This window comes from Crocodylus siamensis, chromosome 1 (assembly GCF_052110815.1).
Source record: "Crocodylus siamensis isolate JL-2025a chromosome 1, ASM5211081v1, whole genome shotgun sequence".
Taxonomy (NCBI): domain Eukaryota; kingdom Metazoa; phylum Chordata; order Crocodylia; family Crocodylidae; genus Crocodylus; species Crocodylus siamensis.
The window spans coordinates 20555450-20574387 of NC_143395.1; the positions used below are offsets into that span (position 1 = coordinate 20555450).

At 41.1% G+C, this 18938-nt stretch overlaps 1 protein-coding gene across 5 annotated transcripts in view; it reads left to right on the plus strand.

The window, feature by feature from the left end:
- Positions 1-18938, plus strand: part of NBAS (NBAS subunit of NRZ tethering complex) — a 378957-nt gene that overhangs the window by 240537 nt on the left and 119482 nt on the right. For all 5 annotated transcript variants that reach the window (XM_090031852.1, XM_090031878.1, XM_090031881.1 and 2 more), the window contains one exon: positions 16029-16258. In XM_090031852.1, coding sequence (XP_089887978.1) covers positions 16029-16258 — 230 coding nt within the window. The remainder of the gene's footprint in view (positions 1-16028; positions 16259-18938) is intronic.

Below are 18938 nucleotides of genomic sequence, written 5' to 3' on the forward strand. Positions count from 1 at the left end.
CTGACCCCCCTGGCTTGTTATCAGGATTTTTTTTATTTTACACAGGTGGGCCGCAAGGTGCAAAAGGTTGAGAACCACTGATCTAGGCCAGCCCCCAGCCTAAGGTACAACCCATCGCTATCTAAACCATTGTATACAAATCCATAATCTAGCCTCTTAGTCTAGCCTTCTGTGAAATACCACCACTATTGCAATAGGTTTCCTCAGGCATCATAATGGTTGCAGGGGAATCCCCTGTGGTTCAGTGGTAGAATCCTTGTCTTCCACACAGGACACCTGGGTTTCATTCCCAGACGCTTATAAAACTACAGCCAAGGAGGCACCAAACATCTGGACTCAATCTGATCTTTGGCTTCTGTCTCAGTGGCCTAAAGGGAAGATGGAAGGTCTGGGCAGCCTCCACTCCTCCAAAAATTCTGCCCAGACATATGCATTGAAGGTCTGGGTGGCCCTCATGTACACACCATGATCCAGGAGGATCAATGGTTGCCACTTATAATGGTTGCAGTAAAACCATAGTGATGGGTCCCAAACTTCAGAAGTGCCTACATGTTAGAAGACTGGATGAGTTAACTGAATTAAGCCATGGCTCTTTGTACAGATCTATAGGTGGAGTTAAAGAATGAACAGTTTTTGTTTCTGGTATAGCAAAATGCATTCCAGTCAGCTCAGTTTGGAAAGCATGGAGAAAGAGGAGTTAGTGTGTCTAAGTAGCATGTTTAGATCATCTTAAATTGTAGACTATACAATGTCTTCTTTGTGGCACCTGTGTACAGTACCGTGGTGACAGGCACATTATGGATGAATAAATAGATTTCAAAATCATTGTACCCCTCAAATAGGACTTTAGAGGTTGGAATGAAACATGACAAAGCAACTAATGATGCAACACCTGGAGGTAGACAGTTGAAATGGAATGAGGTTTTAGCGGTTGTCCGAATACATAAATATACTCATGAAGACTTGAATTTGACTTGACTATCAGTTCTTCACCTCATTTCTAATCTGTAATCTTTTTGCATATCTCTTCATCTTAGTCTGCCATTAGAAATAAAGGAAAAAAAAATATTTTGAAAGACTATACAACTGCCAGGTCTTGAAATATACTTCTGGCTTCTGAAAGAGGAATGTCTGAAGTTTTTTCAGAAAATGAAGAATTTCTGAAAGTTAAAGTTCTGAGTGGCTATTCAAATGGTTGTAGCAAGAACCTCAAAAATACGGCATGGCACTATTGTACTTATTTGTTACCCCCTCTTTAACTTAAGGTGTTCAATTAATGTAAAGTGATCAATGGCATTTCTTTTTTTTTAAAGGTTGTGGGGAGATATTTAAAGACAGTGAAACCTAAAAAATAAAATTTAAAAATCCAACGGTATTTTTTCAGTCCTTAATGACAAACTACCTTATTAACAAATCATATTTAGTTTGAAAAGAACATATTTAGTCAGAACTTTAATCATGTACATGTCCATCATCAAGCCTTAAAGACTCCTTCCTCCCTTTAAAAAATCCAGATACATTCACATTTTCAGTTTATCCAGCTCTTCCTTTCTGACATCCCTTCTGATACTTCCTTTCTGTGCCTTTTCCTAATTGCTTCTTATCTAATCTAATTCATCCATGCTTCCCCCCTTCTTTCTCTGCAATATATCTGTGCCCTCACCCCTCTCTCCTTGTATGTGAATCGCCTCAGCCTTTCTCTCTTCCTCCCCATGTACTGCACCATCGTTAATTTCTTTTCTCCTCCTTTTCTGTCTTGCTTACATTTAAACAAAAGTAATCCTTTTCAAGACATCTTATCCCGCTATTTCTCCTTCTGCTGTCACCTTTTGTAGCCCTTTGTTGGTCCCAACACATTTTGTGATACAGAAGTACTCTATGGCTTTGGAAATAGGGTGTAAGTTGGATAGTTAGGCAGCGTAATGTGCATGGTAAGACTCAATCTGAGTCTCAAGAAATTACTTTTTAGAAAGACAATATCTCTGCCTTCCTTTTGGAGCCTTAAGATTTTGTTTCCTACCATTTGCTGCCCCCCCCCCCCCCGCGGAGTTTTTTAAACTCTTGGGGCCTTGCCTTGCATTCATGATAAGATTTACTGTAAGAATTCTGTTTTATTCATAGTTACTGTTTCTTTAGTTCACATTAAAATACATATTTGCCTCCTTGTGTATGCTAACCAAAAGTTTCCTGATGTTACTTAGAAATATTTTGATACATTGGACAAAGGTTTAAGCACCTGTCATAAAGTGGGGCTGATAACTCAGTCCAGACCCTGTTCCCATTATTATTTCCATATTTTTGGCAATGACTTGGACACAAAATAAAGAAGCACTTGAAGAAGCCGGTATTGGAACCCAGGTCTTCTGCTTCCTAGGTTCATAGAATCATAGAAAATGAGGGTTGGAAGGGACCTCAGGAGGTCATCTAGTCCAACCCCCTGCTCAAAGCAGGGCCATCCCCAGCTAAATCATTCCAGCAAGGCTTTGTTGAGCGGGGCCATAAAAACCTCCAAGGCTGGAGATTCTACAACCTCTCTGGGTAACCTGTTCCAGTACTTCACCACCCTCCTAGTGAGAGAGTTTTTTCCTAATATTCAGTCAGTCTCCAGGCTATAGCGGTGCATGGGATTATTCTGTCCTAAGTGCAGGAGTTTGCACTTGTCGTTCTGAATCCTAGCCCTACCCTCCAGGGTATCTACTACACCCCCCAGCTTGGTGTCATCTGCAAACTTCCTGAGGGTGCAATCTCTCCTATCTTCCAGATCATTAATGAAGATACTGAACAAAACCAGCCCCAGCACTGACCTGTTGGGCACTTCACTTGATATCAGCTGCCAGCTAGTCATTGACCCTGACAGTCCAGCCTGCTTTCTGTCCACCTTACAGTCCATTCATCTAACCCATACTACTTTAGCTTGCTTGCAAGAATGCTATGGGAGATGGTATAAAAAGCGTTGCTGAAGTCAGGGTATATTATGTGCACTTATTTCCCTCCACAGAGCCAGTTATCTCATCATAGAAAGCAGTCAGGTTGGTGAGGCATAACTTGCCCTTGGTGATTCAATACTGACTGTTCCTAATGCCTTTCTCCAAGTGCTTAGAAATGGATTCTTTGAGGACCTGCTGCATGATTTTTTCCAAGGACTGAGGTGAGGCTGACTGGTCGGTAGTTCCCTAGATTCTCCTTCTTCCAGTTCTTAAAGATGGGTACTATAGCTTTCCCTTTTCCAGTCGTCTGGGACCTCCCCCCATCACTATGAGTTTTCAAAGATAATGGCCACCAGCTCTGCAGTCACATCAGCCAGCTTCCTCAGCACCCTCAGATGTATTGTAGCTGGCCACATGGACTTGTTATACATCCAGCTTTTCCAAATAGTCCCTAACCTGTTCTTTCACCACTGCGGGCTGCTGACCACCTCGCCAAATTTTTCTGCCCAGTGCAGTAGTTGGGAGCTGATTTTGCCTATGAGGACTGAGGTTAAAAAGGCATTGAGCATTTCGGCCTTTTCCTCATAATCTGTCAATAGGTTGCCTCTGTCATGGGACGGGGTCCTTATGGTGGGCCATGATCTTCCAAGGCCCCTTACCATGCCAAATTGGCCCAATGGGCACCCTCGATTCTCTCCCGCCATGTCTTTGGTATGTATGATAGGGAGGCTGCCTCTAAGTCCTCTTGGACACAGTTGAGATTGGGTCCCACTCCAAGATGGATGCTCCAATGGGTGTTTCGGGGCACCCTCGCCTTATGGGCGATGCATAGCTCCAACCATACCTTTACCATGCCCAAGCCTCACAGATGGAACTGACGTTGTTGGGTCTGGGCCTTGTTATAATTTGGTCCCCTGGTCCTCCCTGGGCTTCCTGTAGCCCAGTGTCACAGTGCACCTTCACTGGCGCTCAGGCTCTCCGCAGCCCAGTCTCACAGTGCGCCTTCATTGGCGCTTGGGTTCTCCGCTGTGACCTCTGGCATTGGGGTCGGTGCGCCCCGAATGCTGCGCCCTCTCTGGCGCTGGGGTTCCCACGCTGCTTTGGGTCCCCTATGAGGCCTCCTCCATCCCGTTAAAGCTGGTGTTATACCACAATAAATAAAACACAAGCCCCTAGGTTGTAACATAAACTCAAGCCGCCTGGCTATAACATCATTCAAGTCCTACTGGGAAATACTCTGTCCCACAACAGTATCAGGAGCTGCTTGTGCAGTCAGGCCTCTCCCCTTTGCTTGCTCTGAGGGAGCTCCTTCCTCCTTGGCTGCCAGCAGGGAATTACCTGCCTGGCCTCAGTCCTGGGCTTTATATGTGAGCCAGGCCCTGCCCCTTCCAGTCAGCTGATCACTGGCAGGTGTGGGCCGCTAGCCTCTTCTGGCTGCCCTGGTAACCCACAGCTGGGGCCTCCGGCTCACTGCTAGCGCTCTTCCCCTGGCAGTTTCAGTCCTTTAAAGGAGCAGGACACTGTGGTGCCCTGTGACAGCCTCCCCCATTCAGAAAGGGAGCCACGTGTTCCCTGATCCTCCTCTTGTTGCTGACATACTTGTAGAAACCCTTCTTGTTACCCTTCATATCCCTTATTAGCTACAACTCCAACTGTACTTTGGCCTTTCTAACTTCATCCCTGAAGGTTACAATTTAATGTTCCTCCATGCACTATTTTTCCAGCTGCTTTATTTTTGCATTGTTGACCGCAGCATGGACAGCCTTAACATGAAAGTGTACCCCTTTCCAACCCTTTTCTCTAGGTCATTGGCCTCTGTTTTAACAGAAGCTTCTTTGCTACCCTCCAAAGTATACCAGATCAGAGTTGGCTCAGACCTGGGATTTTCACTTTGCTTTCCAACAAAGGGTCATTTATAGTCATCTAAGCATGACTCACCTAATCAGTCTCCTGCCATTTAATAGACTGGGAGCATTTTTTCACAGCAAGCTATATACTTCATATATTCTTCCTTATCAAGTACTTAGATTTAGAAGCTCTTTTTTATTCCAATATAAACTATATTAAATATACAAATAGCATGTACTAACACTGAAAGAAAAAATAAGTGCAAGCTCTGCTTTTGGGAGGAAAAATTAGATACAGTATGCAAAATAGTAATATACAAGTTTCTTGCATGTCAAAATAAAACATTCAGTTGTCATATGTTTTTGTTTGGGGAAGCTGCAGAACTCAAAAAGGTTTTTCTGTATGCTCTTTCCAGTTGCACATGAATCACTGTTGATAATTATGGAGTTGGCATCTACAGTTCATAATAAACTGCATTTCTAGATATATCAAGGAACAAACAAAACCATGGTAGAACTGTCAATTGAAAGTATAGAAATTAAGCCAGTCGTGTAAGCTGTCTGTATAAATCACTATTTGATAAACATCTCTGTTACTTAAATCATAAAAATTGGATTTATTCTGGCATGGTATACCCTAAGATGCTTATTTTAAAATACATATCCTAATGTGATAGAATAATATTCCGTCCTTTTCTACTCTGAATATGCACTGCTTGGATGAACACAAGAGTGAAGAGTGACACAGAAACAGAAATGCTTTGCATTTAAGTGCTTTAAAATTGCAGAGTTAATGAAATACCAAACAAAGTTTCAGTATCTCAATCGCTTTGTAATAGAGTTCATTGAAGCACATCAGACATGCCTGCTAGATGAGTCTCATGCCAGTCTCTCTGTTGAAAACATGTCTTATTTAAAATAGTTTTATAAAAACCAAACACTACACCTGTATAACTTACTTATAGGGATGTGTTTATCAAGTTTACTCAAGTCTCTTCTTCTGTTTGAGGTGGTTAATTCCAGCTAAACTCGCAGTTCGTGTTCTTTTAGATTTGTATTCTGAAGTCCTAAAATGTCTCATAGTAAATCTTCCATATGGAAATTTGCAGATATACTTAACCAAATATAATGTCCATTTGTAAATCGATTGTAAATATAGAATACACTGAAAAATATAATAAAGATTTCAGAGCAAAACAAATTGGCAGGGATAATATTTTAAAACAAATGTTCTAATGTGCACAGGGTTATAGCTATGCTACCTTCTGCTTGCTTTCTCTTTGACCCTTTTGAAGCTTGCATTCTTGGCTACATAGTAATATGGGATGAACAGGCAGGGAGCAGGGGCAGCTACTCCTTAAGAAGTGGATAATGTAGGTGCACCTGCCGGGCCTCGATCACACGGTCCCTTGCCGCCTTGCTCAGGGGCCTGGTGGTAACCTTTTGCTCCGTCTTTTAAGGGAGTGGCCCACGATCTCCCATTTCAGGCGGTCTTCCCCCTCTTTATCCCGCCTGCCACGGCTTCGATGCTATTTCAGTGATGGAGGGGTGCGATTGCCTGATGCCGGCTGCCTCCCCAAGGCCGGAACGTGATGTTCTTCGCGAGGCTCCAACCTCCCCTGTACCTTGCCCTAGACCCAGCCTCAGCGATGTGCTATCATGGTTGCCGACAACCGACCCTTCCCTGGATATAGGGTCCCTCTGAGTTCCAGCTAGGCTCACGCAGGGGCCCAGGAAGCTCTGGTTCCTTCTTGGCTAATCTGGCCTTTAGGGATCTTGGCTCCCTCTAATTTTAGAGCCCCAAACAATTATAATACAGAAAATAACCCTCACATACAAGCGGTATTAGTGGTGACAAAAATAATAAACTAATCACAAGGCTATAGAAACCCCTCCAGGTCCCTTCACAACCTTTCCTAGGCCAACGTTTAGGTATGCCTATTGCGGTGCTATCTCCCTTAACCTATGTGCCCTTCCTCTTGTAGGGTGCCGGGCAGTACCGCAGATTTCCCCCCCCCCCCGGTGAGACCTGCTAAGCCCCCCTAGCAGAGGACTATTCCTTCCACGAGTTTCGGTCAGGGTCGTTATCCCGGACGTGGAGTCTCAGTCCATCCTCCTGTAAGGATCCCCTCTTACTTCTTATGTCCGTTGCCCTCCACCTGAGATGACGAAGCCTTTAGCCTCGGTTCTCCACGCGCCCCCAGGTTTACATACAGTCAGGACACCTGGGCCTTGTCAGGTCCGATGGCAGCATCTTCCCCTGGGCACAATTCAGATTCCTCCTGTGAGTCGGAGGCAACGTTCCCTAGCTCCTCCACCTTCCTAGTGCACTCAGGAGCTCTTCTTCCCCGGCTCTCTTGCCGCCTCTCCTCCTCTTCTATCCACTCCCTCTCCCTTCTTATCCCCCTGAGCTGGTTCTCCTCCCACGCTTCCCCAGCTGTTTCCCCTTTAAACAAACTGCGGCTAATGAGTCACGCGGGTTCTGCTGCTGCTCTGCCGTGACACCTACCGCCGCTTCCAGCCCCACCGCGATTCCTGCCGCTGGTGAGTTGTTTTTGTTTATTCTTTCTTCCTCTTTCCTTTCCCCATGGTGTGTTGCCCCCCCGGGTCCCCCTGGGATCCTTCGGGGTTCGTTCCTTTGCCACGCCCCGGGACAGTGGGTTTGAAATATCACTCTGGTATTGAATCAAGATCTCCCAGTTCTGGGCAAGTAATCGTTAACATCTTGACTGCCGTATAAAAGGTGCATACCAATAACTTCTCATCCTCCTCTTTCTTCTGCTGTGTTTTGAAAGGATAAGCCTGTCTCAAATTAGTTACATGTCTAAGTGTAGGATGAGGTTTTGGCCAGTGAATCATAGGCCTCTGGCAGACATAGCATTTGTCAAACAATCTATACAACAATTGAGTGATAAATTGTAATATGCCACATGCTAAACCACTTTATCATACCTCAAAATGGCAAATCAGCCACAAATATGCTCCACATATGCTGGGTGTTTTGTATGGTGTTTTTATTTTGAGGTATGGCAGGTTACAATTTATAGCATAACTAATACAAGTTTGGGATCTAGAATAAAATTCTTCAAATTCTAATCACAGAACTGCATTTCTAAGTGTACTGTGGAACAAACAGGGCCATAAAAGTACTTTCAATTGAACATATAGAAATTAAGTCAAACTTACAAGCTGTCTGTACAAATCACTATTTGATAAGCATGTAAGTTACGTAAATCATAGCAGTTGAATTTGTTCAGGCATACCCTTCCTGCAGCCATATTCAAACATAGGCACGTAACTCAGTGTTGTAGGTGGGTGCCATATTTAGAGGAGGGAAAGGATTTTGGACACTGCTTTTTTCCTCAGTATATTTCCTATTGGCTGGCTTAGGTATCTTTGCCCTACTCAGCCTGCTGGATGTTGTGAATTATACTGTCAAGTGCCTAACTCTTCCTACTTACTATTTTGGGAGAATACATGCAAATAACTTACGGTGGTGAATTCTATTTCTAGAGCTCGATACCTAATAATTCATCGGTCGGTATCTGTGTGGACCTTGGGTCTGTTTTTAAAACGTAGACTGACTTCATCACATTCATTGTAATTAACCCACTGATTCATTTAAGGAGATTAGCATAATGTGACAGGTTGTCATAATGATCAATGACAATATCAGTTCCCACTGGGGATTTGTTATTGAGGTGAGAAAGGTCAATGTATAGGGAAACACAACAACAGCTGATCACCATTATATTAGTAACCTTTGTTTCCAAGTCCTGTGGCATTATTTAAAACTAGTCTGTCCGTGTGGGAGTTCTGCCAGTATCTGAGATTTTAAGAATCTGACATGAAAAGGAGAAATGTCTTTTTAATAAAAAAGATTACTCTAAACTCTAAGAGTGCAGTTGCTGAAAAGAATATAAACATTCAAACAAAGAGGATTTTTAGGGAGTTTCAACAAATTATATCAGAGGTCATGATCTGGTGGTGACTTGCCTTTGGATGTATTCCTCTGCCAAAATACAAAAAAAGAAAAAAAATTGGGGGTGGGGGGGCAGGAACATGGATGGACGATACTCTCACTGCTTTGTAATAAGTAAACCTACTTTTTGGAACTAGGTTGCCTAATGCTGATTCAAGTGTGCATATTTAAACAGAGGAAGATATGACCCATAGCTATGCTTAAATAACTTGTGGCAGAGAACAAAAGGCAAGGGGGTTACGGTTTTAAAGACAAAGGGTTATAATAATAAGAACTTATTGTTACCCATTTCTGGTTTGTGCAAATCCTGACGGTTCCAATAACTGTTTCCATTCTTGAATGTTTTGGAGCGATTTCAATGTGAAGTTGGGGAGGGCTTAATGAATAAAATTAGAGGTTATTCTGCAGGTAGGGAACTGTGAGAAAAGGTAAACAAACTCACAGGCCCAACATCCAAACTGCCTTTTCCTTTTTGGTCTCAAAAATATCCTGTCACTCAAAGTAGTTCACAGCGTCCAAAGGGACTGATAGGCATGCTTGAAATATAGCTCATCTACTATATGAACAATGTCAGGGAGAAACATCTGAAAGGACAGCTAGGACAATGGCATCCCGATTGCCTTATTATTTGTTTGGGGAACTAATGCTGAACCCAATTTGTCTGTCATCTGCGTAGTCATGGTTACCACTGCAGTAGCTAAAAGTATTTCTATGCAACAGACACTCCAGCTAGTACAGATGTACCCAAGACAGGTTTATGTTAGGTAACTTAGGTGCATCTGGGAAGAAGCAGCAGCACAGGGCTCATAAGCTACCAGCCCAAAAAATAAGTAGATGCTGACATTAAGTTACAACCATGGGAAGAAACAGAGCACATAGCTATATCTACACAAATTGCAGTGGCTGCAGCAGAGACCTGCCTTAAGTGCTCACTCTGTTGCCAGCCTTGGTCATTTTCAGGGACCTAAGCCAAGCTACAGAAGTGCTTCTGTGCAGAAGGCCCCAAAGCCAGTTTCTAAGTGATTGTAAATGACCGGCTTGGTCAGCAAAGTACCAAGTCCAGCTAAACAAGTAATGAGATCCAAGTAAACAGAGCACACGGCCTGATGCAAGATACTTTAACGGAAGGTTATACATTAAGTAATCCAATTTTATTATATTGTAACTTTAATAGTAGTGATTGATGTAACCCAAATGTATTAGATGCTATTTTGCTATTATAAATATACTTTTGTTAAGTTTCTTGGATGTAAAAAAAAAAAAAAAGGATTCTCAGAGAAGACCATAAACTAAAAAAGAAACGGAAAAGTTTTGAGACGCATTCCACCGAGGTGAAGGAAAAGAGATAATAAACCCTTCCTTTTACTTTCCCAAGGAGAGAAATCCCAAATAATTGACATCCTACAGGCCCAGGCGAGATCTGGTTCAGTCTAGTTCCAAAAATTGTAGTGAAACAAAAATGTTTAAATAAAAACGTTTATTAGAATGAGAGCATTTATTAGAATATTTAAAATATAGGGTATAGACTGGAGGGAAATTTTGAGAACTCGGCAAATTCAAGACCTGCCAATCTGCATGTCAGTTTTCTCTCCGCTCTTGAGTCTTCCTAGTTGCTATAGGTAAGAATCTAAGTTGGAGCAGGCAATTATTTCAGGTGGAGGGCTGCTTAACAAAGTTTGGTGAGCTTTTGAGGGTCACCTGGGTGGCCTCTCCCCTTGACAGTTCCCCAGCCCCCTGGTCACCATCTTGGAACCAGAAGTCCTGCCCCTAGCTCCTGAAAGTTTCCACCAGAAGTCCCTCCCTTTGCCCCCCAGAAATACTCCTTTTGGGAGGTGGGTGGTTACCATGTTAGAACCAGAAAAAAAACAAATCATACAATAAAAGTCAAACACCTACTATAACATATTTTCATTTTATTACAAAAAATATTTTTCTCATGATTTGTGTTCATGCATTGTATACATAAACAGTGATTGTATAATAACTCCAAAATAAATCTTAGTCTTGTATATTGTGTGAGGGGTATGGTTAGAGGGGGGTGTGTGCGTCTGGCAGGGTGTTGGGGGTATGTGTGTATGGTAGGGTGTGTGTGTGTATGTGTGTATGCTGGGGTGTGGGTGTGGGTGTCTGTGGGGGAGGTTGTGAGGGGGTGTGGCTGTGTATGGGGGCAATAGGGTATGTTGGGGGGTTGTGGATTTAAGGGTGCAGGTGTGAGGGAGGGTGGGGATGTGTGAACCCCACCCCCAATACACACACACACACACACACACACACACACACACACACACACACACACACACACTCTCTCTCTCTCTCTCTCTCTCTCTCTCTCTCTCTCTCTCTCTCTCTCTCTCCCTCTCTCTCTCTCTCTCTCTCTCCCCATGGCGCAGCAGGTGGAGGTGCTTGGGGCACTGGGGCCTGGCAGTGCATGGCATCAGCCAGTGCTGCATAATGCAGTGAGGAGCGCAGCCCCTGGTGGACTGTCTCTATTGCGGGTACTCCCTGCCATGCCCCAACATGAGTGGGAAGCTCCAGGCGCTGGAGCCACCTACCTGCCACTGCTTCCTGCTTCACAGGCCCCGGGAGTCCATGGGGAATCAGGGGCCAGGGCTCCCTTTCACTTCCCTTGCAGTCCCAAGACCTGTGGCAAGGAGCTGTGCAGGTAGCTGGCTCCAGTGCCTGGACCTTCCGTCCCATAGCATGTGAGTGCATGGACTGCACATGCATGGTGGGAAGTGCTGGCAATGTGAGGGCTTTGCCCCTCACTGCGATGTGCAGCTCTGGTCAGAGCCATGTGCTGCTGGGAAGCACCTCCTGCGCCAGGCACAAGCACCCCCACCACCTGCTGCCACTATCTACCAGGGTTGTGTGCAACAAGCGAACTGTGGGGGCATTCCCACACCCCTCCCCCTTCCCTGACACCCACACCTTGCCCACCCCAGCTCTGCACTGTCATCAGCCCCAGCCCCATGCTTTGCGCTCCTGTCCATATGCAGCTCTGCCCTTACCCCCGCCCCCAACACTTCCCTACGTGCTACCCAAAGTGAGCGGGACCCCAAGGAAGTCATGCAGCCCTCACCCCAGAAGCTGTGTGATGCCCAGGCCAGGCCTTTCTGCCCACAAGGTTGGGAGTAAGGCACAATAGGGTATGTTTGGAGGTGTGTACACATGAGCGCCTCACTCCCACCCTCATGGGTGGAAGGGCTAGGCAGGATACAAGTAGTTGGTGGGCACTGTGGGCCAAATGAAAGTGTCTGGTGGACCAGATGTGGCCCATGGGCCATATTTTGCTTGCCTCAATCTATATACTGCTGTCATAGGTATCATGTTGGGGGGTTTTTGTATTTTGATGTATAAGCAATAAAAGGTCAGACTGTAGACCTGTTTCTTGCCTCTTTTATCAGCAACCAACCTGCAAATTTACCTGTAATCCAGATAACACCTCTTGGCAAGGATTTGTTTGGGTGATATATTTTATTGAACCAACCGTATGGTTGGGGGGCATAAACAAACTTTACCATAGTACCCTTCCTCAGGTCTCTTGCTTAAACCTTAAAACACAAGAACAAAGTAGGCAGGAAACAGTGAACATCAAGATGAAAAACCTGTATTGTTTAAACACCTGTCTTAAAATATCAATCTGTCATAAAAAACGTACCTGATCAAAGAAAGCAAGAGGTTTGGGCTTTTATCTGCAGTCCCTAAGTGTCTGGGAAAATCTGTAAAGCCAACAGATTATTTTGTGCTTGGGTCTTTTTTTTTTTTTTTAAATATATATATATAGCATTAGAAAGAACAAATTGAGTGAGGCCTCTTATCTAACTTTAAAGTGTTCTCATTTGTCTATTTGCAATACATCTAGATTTTTAAAAGTGTTCTTATGATTACTTTAAGAACATCAGGAAGCCTATAAATTACATGTGTGGTTGTAAACAGTCAGCTGTGTAGCAATGACGCAACCTTCACTTGTGATGAACTGATATCAGTTCATCACATCATATTTGTTTTGTATTTAAAATCAGTTAAAGCCTTCCTGAATCTTGCTAACAGTGTAACCCTAATACTTTTTTGTATTCTGTAACTGTCAAGACTATATATGATTGCAGAATTTTTTTACTTATATCATAAAGATACATTTCATAACTTAAGTGTTTCTATTCATTTTAATAATCCCTACAAAGCATAACACTGAATTATTTTTTTTTACTAGAATTCCTTCCACTTAGTTCTTCCTGAATAGCTGATAAATATTGTACCAGTAATATCAGTTTTATTTAATAAAAGTCTACTTAGATGGCAGAAGGAGATAGTGGTTGGATAGTGGAGGAGAGAAGGAATAAAACAGCCAAGAATTGCATGGGTGTTTCAAGAAGCAAGAATTTTTGTGATATATTTATTAGACCAACTAATAAAGTTGGGAGAGTTATTGTGCAAGCGTTCAAGCATCAGGTGTCCTTCCAAAGGTCATCAAGTGCTTGTACACAGGTCTTCTAGCTATATAGTTGGTCTAAGAAAAGATATTGGAAAAAAAATCCTTGCCTCAGACTTTCTTGGACCAGCATGGGTATATAAAATGTAAAGCCCTACCCTGGTTGTTTTGGACAGGCACAATTGGGAAAGTAGTTCCATATTCCCATAGAATATAAAGCCAAAATAAACCATTATGGTCATTCAGTTAGATCTTGCATAGCACAAACCATTGGACTTTCCTACATTAATTCCTGTATCAGAGGCCAACAACTATGTTTCAAGTGGAGCATATATTTTTTTTCCAAGGAAGAGTACAGGAACCCTAAACTGTTAATCTTGATTTTATAGATATTTTATTGTGATGGAGAACCGACCAGTCCCTGTTTCCCATTACTAAAAACCACAATTTAAAATGTGTGCTTTATTTCAAGTATGAATTCCAGCTAATGGAAATGGAACACTTTTGTCTTCCAGATTGAAGAGCTCTTTGCTATTGGATTTCTTTTTATGACATAGATATTTTATAGATCATAATTAATTCACTCCTTAACTTTCTTTTTGATAAACTAAATAAATTAAGTTCCCAGAGTCTTTCATTCTAAGGCTCGTCTTCCCACTTAATCATTCTCACTGCCCTTCTAAACTGTCTCCATCTTTCAATATCCAACTTGAAGTGCAGACACCGTGCTTGCTGTATGGCTTAAAATTATTTCAGCGTAGACAATGTACTCAGTGCTGTACAAGATACACAGTGAATCTAGTTTGTCATAAGGAGCTTACCAAAGACAAAGCCAACTATTTTAATTGTTAGGAACTAATATCAACTGACTTTTGTAGGTGGAACATGTTACAATGTTTATTGTTAGTATTGTGTATTGCTTCTTGTTAATAAGTTCTTGTTTTAAATTTCTGAAGCTTTTACCAAAGATTAAGAAATTGCGTTACAGTTTTTTGTCAAGTTAATGACTACCTTAAGTTGTACCCTTTCTGAAAAATTGAAACCAAAATGCTTTAGCCATTTCCAAGATAGAGTTGGGGAAATATAAGTAGCCTTCACCATGTTAACATGTTTACCCCAGCATACTCATCACCTAAGCCTCCTTCTTCCCCCTTCCCACATACATGAAGGGTTAAAGAAATGATAGATATCAAGGTTATGCTCCAAGCAGTGCAGTATTTTGGAACCTCTATACAAATGCACATCAGGAGGAGTGCTGCCACATTCTCAACCAGTTGTAGGGCAGCCCCACATGAAATGCATTGTAGTATCTAGACTTGAGGTAATGCTGGCATAGACAGCCAGATTTTAAACTGAAACAAAGGGTAGCAGCCCACTCACCAGATGCAGCTGGTGAAAGGCACTCCCAGATACCATCTCAACTTGAAGATCCAGGTGTAGGACAGGATTAAGGAACACCCCAAAGCTGTGAATCTGTGCGACTTGGAGAGACGGAACTCACTGAAAGATGTCTCCCAATACTGTCCCCAGATCAAGCCGTCTGGATTCACCTTCCAGTGATTCACCTGAATCCAGTCCCCAACTTTAGCCAGGCACTAGAAAAGGACAGAAACCAGTAGAATCATTAATCTGTCTGCAGCCTTGAGCACTGATCTTCTCAGGATGCAAAAGCCTCCAAACGCATGTCTATTTTTAGAGCCTTAAAGAGATGTTGTAGTTTTTAGGTTAAAAAAACCAAAAACAACAAACCCATAATATTTTTAATATTGTTTGCTGTGATGTTTCATTTTTTTGTTATGAAAGTAAAATATGCTCATCCAAAGTATGCTGTTCACTATTTGTCTTTTTTTTGAAAAATAACGTAGTTATAAGAAGTACTCATATCATCTTATGTTTTGAATTTTTACCTCTTGCAAGATAGACCCATTTGGCCTGGCTCGTACCTAAAGTCTCAATAAGGATAAATAAGATGGTGCAGGAACAGGTGATGGTGATTATATAGGTGTTACTCTTCCCTTAAAGTCTGTCCCAAACTAAAGCCATAGTGTTGCGCTGGGGAACTGTATTACTGATGGCATATTTTTTTGAGACATAAAATCAAAGTCAGAAACATTTAGTCATTAAATATCACAAGGAACTTGTCTCAAGAAAAGTTGGTTAAAATATGGTATAATGTTTAAATTCGTAGGTAATTATAGTCTCCCCATGGTATGTGTGTTCCTTTACCATTTCAAATAAATACTGTATTAATTTCCTGTCCCAAACTGTGGAGTGCTTTAATGATGTTATGTTAAACCACATAGGTTGCTATCTTTCAGTAGTTAAGTGGCTCACTGTGTCACTTCTGCATCAGTTAAAGTTTGTGAATATTTTTAGATGAATTTGTTGCATTCCTAATGCAGACAGTATTGCAGTGCTTGGGGCCAAATTTTGGAAGTGCATGTGCACTTTACATATTGCTGCTTAAGAATATGCAAACTACGATGCATCTGCTCAGACATTGTTTTCTGAATGCAACTTTCAGATAATGATCCTGAATACATTAGCGTGTGTCCTTTAAATACCTGACAGTTGATCATTTTTAAACTCTAAACCAGTCTTTATCTTGGTATAGTTATGTTGTTCCAAAACCAAAAATAATGTGAGAAAATATTGGAAATAGTCTTTGGTTCAGAAGAATTATTCTTGGTAGATATTTTCCTAATTGTATTTGAGTTCTACTTAATTTTGAATGAGCTTCTTTCCAGTCTGTACACCTGACTTAAAAAAATGTGTGATATAAAGCAAATATCAACTAAATACTGTTTTTAAGAATGAGAGATTTTTTTTAATTGATTTCACAGGTTGATCCAAAAGAGCTAATTAAAACAGTCACAAAGCATGTTACTCAGTGTGACTGTGCAGACTGGCCTGAAGAAATAGCAGCTTTGATCAACCAGTTGCACTATTACAATGAACGACTGCTGGACTTCACTCAGGCTCAAATTCTTCAAGGCCTTGGCAAAGGAGTGGATGTTCAGAGATTTACAGCAGATGGACAGTACAAGAGAGAAACTATACTAGGCTTAGCAGAGTAAGTAATGCCTTCTGTGATAACACTTTTGTTTTTCTTATGTGGAAATATTTGAGATTAAATACAAAAAAGTACATTTTTAGCAGAACTGACCTTTAGAAGTATTTTTGGTTATTACATACTCTGTAAATTTATTTTGCAATGTTGCTATAAATGAGTCATTTTCCTCCAGCCGTTCTGGTCAGCTGAAGTGTTTTTCTAGCCAAGTGGATCAATAATTTCAGGATTTTAATAATAAGGAGACTTCTGTCACCTGAGTTCTTTAACAACAATTTTGCCAAATATAAAAATAGGGAGACCATTATTAATGGGAGAACATAACAAGAAGGCTTTATTTTCCATTGTTAAATGTAAATAAGTTATAGATAAAACCTTTGATTAATTTATTTCATTTTTGCTGACATATATTGCAAACATTTATGTGCTTTTTTCCCCCCTGAAATCTTATAAACTGTACTTAAAGGTAAATCTCAAAGCATGAATTAGTAACATAATACTGTCAGCTGTTCAAAATTCCTCAGGCAATTTTACTGTTGAATTTAAATTCTAAAACATCTTTACCTCTAGTTTTGGATTTCTCCACAGTAAATGTCAGGTTACAGAGGCTGCACACCAACATTCATTTCCACCAGAAGAAATTTCTTAGGGTAGAAAAATAGCCCAGGAGCCAAACTGAATGGACCTCCCAGCCCCGAGTCAGGAGAGCTTCACAGACAAGCTCTCCAGCCAGGGGGCAGCAGTGAGCTTCTTCCTATCCACCCCTGCACTTCGGGGAGCCCATAAATCGGTAGCCTGGGAAGGGGGCAGGTTTTCAAGTGGCATTTGGCAGCTGCTGAAAATCAGAACATCTGCTACAGTCAGAACATTGGCAGCTTAATACCAGATTTCTAATACTTACTAACAAGTAGAGTATGTAGAGTAATCTTGCGAGAGGCAAGTTATATAATCTTTTTAATTTTTAATTGTCCTGTACTATGCAAAAAGTTTCTGAAGAAAATATGTAAATAGCTGTACACTTTTGTCCTGGACTTGGCTTGTGGCTGAATTTTTAATAGAATAGGGTCACCAAGTAATGCTGTTAAGCATGCTATCACAAACTAAGGGTCCTGTGCAGAAGCCTTTTCTCTAACTTTACTATACTGCAACCAATAAATATTTTATTTGCATACGGATTTCATACAGACTGCATATAGATTGCATTAAAGCTGCTCTTAATTTTTCTGTTCAAATTGCCTGTCCTTTATTTGCTTCCTCAAGGAGCTGATTGCATGCTGACAGATCAATTATGTTTTGTTTTCTTATTTGGGGCAATACGTTCAGTATGCAAATGTTTAGGATTCTTTATTTTGGATGAAGCATGCCTAATTACTTTCCTCTTTGCCTCTACACAAACTAGATATGAAGAGAAATTTACGACAGTTCCTTTTACAGTACATATAGATTATTGAAAACACAAAGTAGAAGTACTAGTAAAAGCTGGATTTCACAGTGCGTAGTTTGTTCCCTTTTTAGGCAATTGCAAAGATTCCATTAATTGGTTGTTCAGTTCACAGCTCCCTTGCTTTCATCTTCTCAATTGACCCCTAATCTGCATATACTAATGGAAATAACGTGCAAATTTAACATAATTATGGAGCATATTTTTTCTTGCTTATTTTCAAATTATCATAAAATGCCTCATGTTTTGTACCACTCCATAAGTACTGTTTGCAGGAACACTAACACTCAGAAAAGACGGTATCTTGTTTACAAAACAGCTTTCTGCTAATGTGTGTAATTTGCTTTCTAGCACTACTTTACAAACAAAATGGTGTCACTTATATCTTGCATATTTGTTTTCCATTTAGAGGCTATCCTGCAGGCAGATTTTAATTTAAATTAAAAATGTATTCAGTATAGATTTAGGGTTTTTTCCTTCTGTCTTGCCCTTTCTTGCACTGGGCACCCATGATAGTGATGGAAGAAATTGTGTATTGTTGATTTTTGTAGATGTTTCCAGACACTTGATATAGAACTCAATTTAAAAAGATTTGTCAAAATAAATAATATAGAACAAATAAACATGAAGTTATGGAAAATGGATCCTGTGATGCTAACTTGATATAATTTTTTAGTACGATGGACTAGTTTGATGGATGCTTTATTTATATAATATACTGACACATCAGTAAGGCGTTGGTTTTCATACCACACAATATCTTGATTAAGGAACTAGATGAGACAGAAAAAGTGGGGCACATTAAATGGCTTAAATACTTGCTGATTGATTTTCAAAATGTGATTGTAAATAACCATGTATTTCTGGTGTAGCCTCAGCATGAATTACTCAGATTATTTTAATTTTCAAAGAGTACCAAAAAGGGCTTTAAGTGCCATGTGTTCCACATCTCAGTTTGAGGGCTACTGGTCTAAAGACTAACGGTCTAAATGTTTGTATGCCTGGTAAGAGACTGCAATAAATACCACAAGCTTCTTGACTCTGAAATAAATATTAACCAAGAGGGAGACTTTCCGAGGAACAATGTTAAACTTATCTACCCGTCTCTGAAAATTTTCTCCCTAATATTGTAATGTACATTTATCTGTGCAAAATCTTATTTGTTGAGTATAGCTAGTCGAAGAAGGCTATATTTTTTGTGTTTTGAATTTACTGGGATTAAGCCAAGTAAATTAATCTGAG